Source organism: Accipiter gentilis, chromosome 25, assembly GCF_929443795.1.
Source record: "Accipiter gentilis chromosome 25, bAccGen1.1, whole genome shotgun sequence".
Taxonomy (NCBI): domain Eukaryota; kingdom Metazoa; phylum Chordata; class Aves; order Accipitriformes; family Accipitridae; genus Astur; species Astur gentilis.
In genome coordinates this window covers 20,643,413-20,654,765 of record NC_064904.1, presented here as the reverse complement: position 1 = coordinate 20,654,765, position 11,353 = coordinate 20,643,413, and the positions used below count along the sequence as shown (strand labels likewise).

The 11,353-nt window shown below is 40.1% G+C and overlaps 1 protein-coding gene across 1 annotated transcript in view; it reads right to left on the bottom strand.

Moving 5' to 3' along the window:
• Positions 1 to 428: 428 nt before the first annotated feature.
• The window catches only part of SOS2 (SOS Ras/Rho guanine nucleotide exchange factor 2), a 55,769-nt gene continuing 44,844 nt past the window's right edge, over positions 429 to 11,353 (bottom strand). The window contains exons 15-23 of the mRNA XM_049829013.1: positions 11,028 to 11,147; positions 10,136 to 10,298; positions 9,003 to 9,120; positions 8,309 to 8,481; positions 6,596 to 6,712; positions 4,819 to 5,080; positions 3,839 to 3,880; positions 2,571 to 2,680; positions 429 to 2,195 (exon numbers count right to left, since the gene is read on the bottom strand). Of these exons, the coding sequence (XP_049684970.1) occupies positions 1,686 to 2,195; positions 2,571 to 2,680; positions 3,839 to 3,880; positions 4,819 to 5,080; positions 6,596 to 6,712; positions 8,309 to 8,481; positions 9,003 to 9,120; positions 10,136 to 10,298; positions 11,028 to 11,147 (1,615 nt within the window). The 3' untranslated portion in view covers positions 429 to 1,685. The remainder of the gene's footprint in view (positions 2,196 to 2,570; positions 2,681 to 3,838; positions 3,881 to 4,818; positions 5,081 to 6,595; positions 6,713 to 8,308; positions 8,482 to 9,002; positions 9,121 to 10,135; positions 10,299 to 11,027; positions 11,148 to 11,353) is intronic.

The window sequence follows — 11,353 nt, the reverse complement described above, 5'->3', positions numbered from 1 at the left end:
GACTGTCCAAGAGACAGATGGCAAGCTACATCTTCCCAAGAGAAGAAAATTAGCACCCTCCCCAGGCAAAATTGCCTCTCCTTTTCCAGAGGGAATGCTTGAGATGGTGGGAGCAGTATAGGCAGGCTGATGAAAAGCCAGAGCGTGACTTGGAAGCCTAAGCTCCTGCAAATCCCACCGCAGTGCTCCATTTCTCCATCTAGAAACCACTTCTCCATCTATAGGGGCTGAGGCATCTGATGGGTTAGTAGGTGGAGGGAAAGGTTAAACTCCCAGGGAGCTGTCGTGTATCAGGCCCAACTGCGGACCGAGGGACAGCCAAAGCCGAGAATAGCAGCATGGAAAATTGGGGCACTTTGTATTGCCAAAGACTTAGTAAATGCAATTCCCAACCTTGTCCTTACAAGGAACACACAGTGCTCAAGCTCTTAAAAATTAAGACTGGGGTGATTTATTAATCTTGTTAAGAACTCTGATACAAAGCACAGTAAAAGGCCACAGACCAGTAAATAAAATGTGGCTTCTGACCACTTTATAAATGCTGCTACAGTACTACCAGTAAAACAGACTCACTCTCACACCAGTTCAAACAAGTAGTTTAACTGGCAAATAAAAGTTCCATTCACTTATCAGTTTAAAAAGTTTAATAAAGCTTTAAGTGTTTGCTGGTTTAAATGCTACCAATTTCCAAAATGGATTCACGATTAAGTTAAGTGAGATCTAAAGAAAGTTATTAGGTTTGGAAGGCAAGACTGTTCCTAAGCCAGAGGAAACACTTCTGACTGTATAAGATTGCAAGAGTAGCAGACTGTATTATAGGCCTCAAGTCACTTAAATTTATACAGGTTATTAGCATTATCTGTAAATATACAATATAAACAATTGTACATACACGGCATATAGCTTTGTTCTCCAGAACAGTAGACAACTCTTTAGCTTAAGACATCTTCGCCTACCAAAACAAAAAGGCACATCTGAACAAGATGCATGCTAAGTACTAGGGATCCTTTCCAATATTCGAGACAGGTAGTCCTTGTCCATCCTTTCTCAAAATAATCAAGACCAACCGAATATTTTGGTATTTAGATTTCAAGCTATTTTTCTTTCTTTTTCTTCAGCAGCAAATCAATGGCAATTAAGACATGGCATTAAAATATTCGGGAACAGTAGCTGTCACTCACGAACCTCCAAGCTTACGTGAAGTTAGAAGGCAAGTGGCCAGAGGTTTAAAATCGGTAACACTGCATATCCTCGTGTTGTGTAATCATTCCATTGCTTTTTTTTTTAAGTTTAAAAAAAAAAAAAAAAGGCCACTAGTGCTCAAATTTGAAAAAATTCCACAGACGCACCTTTTTTGGCTCAGTGCAATTAAATGATGTCAGTTTAAATTCATTTAGTGTAGTTTACAGTGCAAAAGATATATTTTGTATACTGGCATAACTGTCGGCACTGAGGATGTGAAACAAGGCAATGCTGCTGATCACCTGAGGGTAATGCCGTCAAACAGACGCAGGCTAGAGTGTGTGTAGTCTTATTTTTCCAATTTAAACTTTTTTTTTTCTTGATCAGCAGCACTTTAAGAGCATAATTTGTGAAAGTACTAAAATACACTGCCTTTTTTGAATAAATAAAAAAAAGGAACTTTACAAATACTATTCCAGTGTCAATGACTACTATGGCTAAGGTCATTGAGGAGTTTCTGCATTTTCTAGCAAAGACAGTCTGTGCAAAGGAGGGTGGGAGAGCTCCCTTTTGTAAGTCTTTGGTGGCAGTTTTGGTAACTGAGGGCTCGAATTGTGCCGGGGTGGGACCGGGGGCGCAGGCGGGTGGACCAGGTTGTTGTGACTGGCGCTGAGCACGCAGCAGCGGCGCAGTACCCTGGGAGAGGGTGTGCTGGGAGGAGTGCCGGGAGAGCTGGGGCCTGTGCTCGCCTCCCTGAACCAGTCGGGATCTCTGTGCAAGCGTCCCACCGGAGGCGGCTGGAGGTTTAGAGGGCAGTTGATAAAGTGTTCGGGTGGCCGGAGCGGTACCGGTGGTGGAGTATCAGGAAGAGGGTCCCGGGGGGGTGGAGGAGGAGGGCTGTGCAGCGGCTGGTCAAAGGGGTTAGTGTAAGCTGGAGCACGAGGCTGTATCTTTGGAGGTGGTGGCTGCCGAGGTGGAATTGCTGGAGGATCGTCGTCCGACTTTAAACTTCCCTACAACATTACAGAGAAGATGACATTTTAAGAAATGTAGATGTATAGATAAAGAGCCTATCTTCTGACAGATGCAGAATCCTCGTGGTGTCTGCTATTGGTGCAGTCAGAAACACAATACTGGCATAGCCGTATCTTTGATCCAAATATGACCACTATGTTCCTAAAGTAGCTAGCAGAGTCTGGACATTGGGAACCTGAAACTTAAAAAGGGCAACTGCAGCACTGCATCTGAAAGTCTTTTAGACTAACAAGAGTCCTGCTTGGCTAGCTGGTTGGACTCAATCGTAAAGGTCTTTTCCAACCTAAATGATTCTATGATTCTCGATGTTCCCTGGTTTATTATCAAAGTTATTTGGTATAGGACAGAAATACCTTAGCATTAGAAGCATCCTGATCCATCTTTTTTCGTGGAGGAAGTGGAGGAGGGTTTTGAGGCTCATCACTTAGTTTAGGAAAGCTACCCCACGAGCTGAAGAAAGTCTCTGGAGAGAGAAAAGCAGGTATTTTACTGCTTGTGCAGTATCCGAGGAACATATGCTAGAATATTAAGCCAAACTAAAACCAACTCAAATAAGCAGATCTTTGTGCTCAACGGCAACACGAACCATTAACTGCAGTTGTATGAAATTCTTATTTGTTTCTTTAATCAGATATATGCCTGACAAAGTTGTCTCCTATTCCCAGTATCAAAGATAAGCAGCAACAGTTAGCAGGCAATGCTAAAGGACAGAAAAATAAAGTGAACTCCTAGCAAGCACTTAACTTTCTCTGCAATCCTCTCTATATTGCAGAATTTACCCCCTTTACCACAGTGCCTGCAGTCTCTGTGCGCATGCTTATGTTATGCTTTGGAGTGAAAGGTTTGTTCTCTCTGCCATATGGGTACACGTTCAAATTTGGAAATTTAGAGGCTTCGTTAACAGGTCTGCAACACTTCTAAAGCAGGAGAATTATACACTGAACTGAACAGATGATATTAACTCTTAAAGCATTTTAGGACATTTCTAGTCCTTCCTTTTTACTGGAGTGGGGGAAATCCTCCAAGTTAAGAAACAAAACAACCCCCGACCTGTATTTGTGAGTTTTGTCACACCTTTGCTTTTTCTCTCAGAAGTGCACAGAGCTCTGTATCAATACATTAGGCACCTGTGCTCTCCAGTTTGCAATTTTAATCACATTACGGAAAAATATATGTGCCTGTGTCATAAGAGAGTAAAAAGAGAAGCTGAAAACACAGATGAATACAGGGTATCCCTCACAGCTGTGGTACAAAAAGTACCTCTCCTTTCCCAGTGACAGAACAGTTATTTTCACTAAGTGGTAATATGAAATTATCAAGTTGCTTCATTTGTAGGATTAGTCAAACAAAATAATCATCAAGGACGTTCAAAATAGAAGCAAAATCATGCTAGAGCCTGGGGGGAAAAAAAACCAAAACAAAACTAAAGCAGACTGCTTTTAGACTTTACATTCTTTACTGGACATTTGACCTAACACCTGTACAAAAAAAAATCCTCACAGAACCCTAATGCATGCAGCCCACATTTTCATGCCAGATTTCAGATTTTAACTCCCATTCAGCTTCCCTGAAACCAGGAAAAGCAGAGTTAAATGAAACACTTAAGAGTTACGGTACTCACTCGACTGTGGCAAACTGACAGGAGCGAAGATGCTATTGTTACCTGTTAAATGAAAAAATCGATTAAAGACTTTCCAGACAGAACAACTGCACTACAGCACATAACGTATGCTTGTGAATGACCGCAAGGATCATCATAATCTCCAAGTTTATCTACTGCTAGCATGAATTAAGCTTCCCTGTGTACAATATTGCTGAACTAGTGATTTTAAGTTATGCTGGGAATTAAACTTCATTATTCTACTCTGTTCTGACACTACCATGTTGTTGTTCACTTCCCCTGCAGCCCAAACAACCTCAGCATTTGTCATATAAAAATTGTTTGTCACTTTTGCCCCCCCCCCCCCCCCCCTCCAGGCTGAACCCACCTGCCAAGTCTGCAGCCCCCTTAGAGCAGAGCCAAGACCCATCAAGCGCTGCTTTCAAGACTAAGGAGCTGCTCACAGCTACAAGCAAAGCTTGGGAGTGTTATCGGTGCATCTGAAATAATATTGTCATTTTTGTAATCAAGACGGCATTTCAGAGCAAGTACCCTGACCATCCCTGCTTCTGGCGCTTTGGTTCACATCTCAAAACACACAGACTGGATTCCCTTCAAAGGAAATTAAACCAGAATCACTGGAGTGTTTTTTGTACTCCAGAAACACACACTGGTGTGGATGCCAGGTCCTCAGCACCGTTTCTCTCTACGGATGTGCCATACTTGGTAAAGCAGGCATAGCCCCTGCACATTAGTGCCTCACGGGGACATCTCCCGTAACAGATTGCCTCAGCTCCAGTAGGCAAAAAGACTGGAAATGTCACTTGTTATATAACTACTTACAGCAGGGATTTCCAAAGTACACCTAACACCGAGACAAGAACTTCATAGTCCACAATGAAATTCTAGAACTTTTTTTTAAAAGGCTGGCATACACACCAATACATTTGGAAGCCTGAGGGACAGTTAACAACAAGTATTAAAACATATTGCACATTTACCATAAGAACTGTTGAGATCAATGTCTAAAAACACACTGAACTCTGAAGAAGCAGACACTGGTGGTGTAGATGGGGTGTTCGGAGAAGTTGGTGCTGATACTGTTGATTCATGCTCTGCCTCAGTGATTCTACTGAAACTTATCTTACTCGGTTCCTTTTCAAGTGGCAATGGATGACTTCTCAAGGTGCCAGAGGTGGAGCCATGTCTGCCAGTATTGGGCCTTATCCCAGGAGATTTCAGGGGGTATGTTGTTTTTCTAGGCTGGAAAAAGTAAAACTGGTTAGTACTGCTACCATTTCAGATAGCAAAACTGCCAAGTCTCTATGAGATATTTTAAAAAGTACTTATCAAATACACCTTAAGAAATGGTACAGCCTTTCTACAATTGACTTGAGGCACAGTCTGTTGTTATCTATACAGCCTAAAAAGTTATGGATGCAGCTTAACAAACCTTTTTTCCCAGCTCAGCAATTTTCAAATTTTTTTTTGTTTGTTTTTCACAACTGTGAAGAATGAAGAGTCAAGTTTCGGATGCATGCCAATCAGGACAAAACACAGGGAAGAGCAAGTCACAACCTTGGGGGAGAGAAAGTTACTTCAGGTGCCCCCCAGGCCTGCAGAAGAGCCTCATAACAGCACCATAAGACATGCTTTGTGCTTATGCCACAGAAGGTCACCAGGCCCCTACACGTGTCCGAGATCAAGGACACACTCAGACACATGTTGTCTACGTCCTCTGAGTTAGTCAGGACAAAATTCTTACACACACGCCACTGGTGTGAATGAAACAAGCCTCATTAGACTCAAGTGTAACACAGCACAGATCAAAGGCGATTCTTTGAAGATGAATTACGTTCCCATCCTACGGTGGTATGCACAACTCCACCACATTACAGTACCCAGAACTGGACTTTCCTGAAATTCCAATAAGAATGTCTAGTTTGGAAATCATGAACTATAAAGAATTCATGCCCAGTTGACTGAGACTGGCAGCACAGATATCTATTTTTAGCAAATTTTTTTGAGACACTACTGTAAGCAGTGTTTTTGCAACAGTAATTTCTGTCATTTTCTTGCCATATTTGTAACATCATCTTACTCATTCCTCTAACAGGAGATTGCTAAAATTATTTATAGCTCTTCCAAAAATTAGAGATCTCTCCAGCTATTCAGAAGTACGATTACAACATATAAAACCCAAGTGTTCTAGAGAGCGATCTTTCTGCTTAAAAAAGAACCCTGGGCTCCAGTAGCTATTTAAAAAAAAAATAAATAGAATTGCTACTCCTTTGAATTGAACTATTATTTTTTTGGCAGGAAGGTTGCACCTTGTCAATTCTTCAATTTTTGCAACAATGCAAAATAGTTAGACAACAGAAAAACAGAAATTAACTTCTACTTAAAGAAAACACTTTAATGATATAGAAAAATCCATCTTTTGATTAATATTAATATTTTATAAGTTTTCTTGATACTGTGAAATGAGAAATATTATTATGTATTCTATTGAATGACTATGGTAAGAAACCCAAATTTAAACGGTAATATTTTAGGCTTTGGGGAAAAAAGTGTTGATTCTAAAATAAACCAAAGGTAGTATGTTTTAGTAGCGACAAACATCTGAGATAAAAGTATTTTTAAATCAAGTTTTGCTGGAAAATCATCTCATGATACAGAATTCTGAAGGAAACATGTATGGCTTATTGAGTTAACTATGTATTCTTTTTCGTAGTAGCTAGTGGATTTTAGCTATTTAATTTGCAGGACAAGACTTACAAATCTAGGTGGTTGCTTGCAGTTTCGAGGTTCAATTTCTAATGACTTGTTGAACAGATAATCTGTAAACTCTTTTTCTGGTATCTTCCCCATAGGATTGAGATTTTCAAAGAATTTCTAAACAAAACAAGCATCAATAATATTTAAAAAATAAGCATGTACACAGAATTTTAATGAAATGCTTGTAATTCACTGATTAAAAATCTAGCTTTTCACTATCGTGAAGCTTATTTCCAGGAAAAACAGTAGAATGTTCCCCAAAATAAACACAAAACAATCCAATGCAAGAAACAACCAAGTTCATGGTAAGTTTTCTGACATGAAAGAATGACCTTGCATCAAATAACCAGGCATGGTAAATTAAGTCTTCTGTAAATCATTTGCTAATATTTTTGACTAGTGAATCATGCACAGCACAGCAGCGTTAAAGGCCATGCAACAGCGTCCTGTACCCTTGCCTTAACATCACAGATCTGGGAAGGAGCAGAATACAGACGATACGGTAGTGGAAGCAAAGGTTATGCTAGTGCCATTTCTTAGAGGTGCTTTGGATGTTATCGTTTAACTACAAAGAACAGGAAGGGATGGCGGACAAAAGCAGGAAGGTCAGAGGCAGGGACAGAGTACGGTGCTACGGCACGAGGACTGGAGGGAAGGCATGGCTAGGACAGGACAAAGCTCCCTCAACGCCTGACAGTCCTGCTTTAGCTGCTCCTGCTGCAGCTGGAGCCTCTGGGTGGGGACCTACAGCATTTTCCATTTGTTCTTTCTGCAGCACAAATACTGCCATCCCTCGAGCTTAATGTACTTTCTGGCTTATGAATACTGTAAGTCTCCTAAACCCTTCCCAGGCATGCCACAGCAATTAAACGCACAATGCAAATAACATTTTAAACAGCAGTATTACTGCCCATTTAATTCTTCACGTAACCAACTTCTCTGTTGCTTCCTGCCTGCTGCTGTTCACTAGCTGAGACTGAGAGCTGTCCACGCTGCTGTTTTTTGGAAAGGTTACAATTAGCCTTGCACTTCGGAGTATGGCTGGGTACTTAATGCTATGCTTTTCAATCATTATTACCTCCATATAAAAACACCTACCTACCATTACCTGGCTCGTTGTTTCAGCACCTTCCTTTAATTATCTGGGATTCGCTAGTCTTTGTCTTGGGTACGTAACCACTTGAGCATGCTCTCTTCTTTCTAAAGATAATGCTGGCTGACACTGGTGCATCCCCACATTTGCTTAGCTTCTGCCATGCTGAATGACTGTTGGTATTTGTGCTGAACTACACATCCTCTCACTGTTAGCGGTGTCAGTAGACTTTGGTCAGAGGTGTCATTACAGAATGACAGGACTAAACACACTAGCCACATACAGAGCATTTTAGGTTAAAGGCAACTGATTTTTCTCCAAAAAGTTCTGCTGTTTGGTCAGTATGTGTTATTCATTCTGTTTTGTTGCTAAAAAATCTGATACCAGGCTGCAGAACAGTAAGGGGATGAATGAGACCCAGAACATGGAATCCAAACAAGTAAATCCCCACTTCTGGCTAGTCCTTTGCAGTGGTACTTTCTTGTCTACCAACACTGTTCCCCACTTTCTGATGGTCAGGGTTCACGTAAGATTAGGTCTAGTACCAGAAGATTATCTGTCAATTTTTCATTGTGTACATTCTTTTCCTTCTCCTATCCCCAAAACAGATATTTGATTACCCGAATTTCTGGCTCTATCCGTAAACAGTAAGGCTGGTTTTGATACTGCTGAATTTCTCCTGTTATTTCAGCCACTTTTCTCCTCTTACTGAAGTTAATTAATTCTTTCCCTTGTCTTTTAAGGAAGTCAGGATTCCCTTCTTCTGTCTTCAAAATATTTGTTAGGTATATTCCTGATAAAGAGAGAAGTGTTTTTTAAGTTCATTTTCATTCCAAGAGATTATTTCATTCTTTCTAATGAATGACAAAGTCTGAGCATACATAGACCATTCCTTTTAATGCTCCAACGGTTTATTGGCTGGCAAAATGAATCAAAGTCTGCATTTTACACAGGAACAATATACTATTGAAATAAAATGTTTTATCTCCTTAACATGAGATCCTGAGTTTAGAAAAAAACCCCAACATCTTCAGGTCATCACCATAATCAGATCACCAATATGGAGGCAGTGTTAAACCAAGTAAGGTAATATACTATAATACCAGTAATCTGTATACTAAACTAGAAAAATAAATTTATATAAAAGACACTAAGTCTAAAAACATTACAAACCTAGGAAGTCAGTCACATATTATATTAAAAAAAAATTTAAAGCTAAACACAGCCCCGAACACTTTAAGCAATATTAACACATCTGCATCAAACTCAAGACTGACAGTACACACAATATTAGCCTTCCCTGGTGTTACTTACCAAAGAAAGGCACACAGGGTGGATTAATTGACTTGAGCTTAGCTAGATATTTTTTAAAATGATCTTGACTTAATTCTACTGCTTCATCCAAAACTCTTTTTTTTCTTTCCTGTAGTGCCTAAGTCGCCAAAGAAAAAAAACAGGGATGCAAATCTTCTTAATAGCATGGTTAGCAAGAACAAGGCAATTCCCTAGATCTCTTAACAAAACTTAGAAACTGAAATTCAGATTTGAAAGAACATCTTTTGTAAATGGTTTGCTGTGGACTACAGCACTATCAGTCCAACAATTTAGTCATGTGAATCATAAGGCTAATGTAAACAAGACTTATTTTGTCTACCAAGCCTACAAACATAACTCTGGTCTTAAAATTTAATAAAAACCATGTAATTTTGAATTTAACTTAAAGGCCTTGTACTGCCTTTCAAAGACATACAAAACTCAAAACATTTTATTCATGCTTCTTTTTCTATTTTAGTCAAGGGAGGCTTTGCTGCCAAATCCTAGGCATTTCTTTTCCTTGGCAAGTGAAAAATGGAGTCACTACTTGTGTAGTAGCCTCTCTTCCTACCATCCATCTAAACAGTTCCAGCAGGTTTTTGTTTCAGCCTCCAACAATCTGAATTTTGTGAGACTCTCTCATCCAAGAGAAGTTCTTGTGACCAAATGAAACCTAAGCTTTAGCTATCCCCTCTCCATGCCCTTCTACCCCCTCGCCCCTGTTTCTTGTGTACATAGGAAATGCTGCTGTTAAAATATTCCAGTCCAGGGTTCTGAGCCCTGGGATCCTCCTCTTTCATGCCCATAAAATGCTGGACTGAAGCAACAGGTTCATCTCAGACAGGGTAAGGAACAACAATTGAATGATCGTGGCATTTCCCCTTTTGGGGCTGAATACTCGTGAGAAAAAAAATCTGCTGAAAAGCTCCACTTCCTATTTACAAACCTTTTGAGACATGCAGCCCATCTTGTATGTTTTCTCATAAATAACTTCGAACATTTCACACTTGTTTTCTTCCATGAAAGCAAGTGCGATATGGATACTATGGATTTCACTTCAGAAGTGAGATGTTTCTGGATTCTGATTATTTCCCACCCCCCCCCCCCCCTCAAGAGCAATGCCCAAAACTTACCTCAAATGTGTGATCTAGTCTGTACACTGATACAGAGTTCATTGCACTGACGATCTCCAAAACACCATTGAAATTATTCAGATCTTGAAAAACCTGCAGAATTTCTATAATCCTACTCAGCACAGCCACTCGCTCTTCAAAGTTCTCAGTTTCCACAATGCACCTAATCAAGAGACATAATTTGAGAAACACTGATAAATAAAACCTGACATTTTGCTAGCTACTAAATCAAAATTTTCCAAGCAAAACTGTACAGTACATCCAGTATGCGCATTTTGGCGCGCTCTCAAGAATCTCAAGTACAAATTTATGTAATCACATCTTACATATGTTCAAGTTGGAAAGCCAAGAAAGGTTTTGGCATATCCTGTAAAATAATAAAGCAAATCCCAAGCAAGATCCAGGATAAGTAGGGTGACTCTCATGCTGTATCTCCAGCGCATTTTAAACTCGCTAGGTCAGGTATACACATACAAGCTGCTACACCCTTCTGACCACAGCATTGGCCAAGTCCTCAGAAGTACTTTATCATCTCATGTGAGAAGGGAGAGAGACTAAGGTAAGGGGACAGACACAACAGTGCTTTCATCAGGGATGCCGAAAAGCAGTGCCGAGTCCTGCACTGCCTTCGACACCTTTTGATATACTGTGGAAACGTTAAGTAGGACCCGTGCAGACCAAGTGGACATAACTGGAAAGAACCTTCCAGACTCAGGAAGAGGGAGTGTATGCGATCGGCATGGCACACACCCTTGAACCAAAAATGGGAATTACTGTAATACCCTACAGCCATCTCAAGATTCAAGGAAACAGAATTCAAACAGCAGAGAAACGTTTCTCTTGGGATTTCAGTAGGAGTTAATGCCACAAGACTATCACCACCTGTACTTACTTTTCAAACCAAAGAGTAAGATTTGTAGTATGACGAATCATTTTCAATAGATTTGGGGAGTTAATTTCCTTATCTTCTTTAGTCCACACACTACCAACGAGTTCAGAAGGCTGTACTGCCCTGATAACGACAAAGAAAGATGCAGAAGAATGCTCAATAGAAATAATAATTTTATACTCTGTGTTTGCATTAAAAGATTATTTCTTCCCTTCATCATGACTCGATTCTTCACAAATCCAATCCAATCTTATCTACTGCAAAACAGTTACTTAAAATAACTTTCTGACAAGTATTTGACTATAGAAGGAAATACATTTTTATCTTAA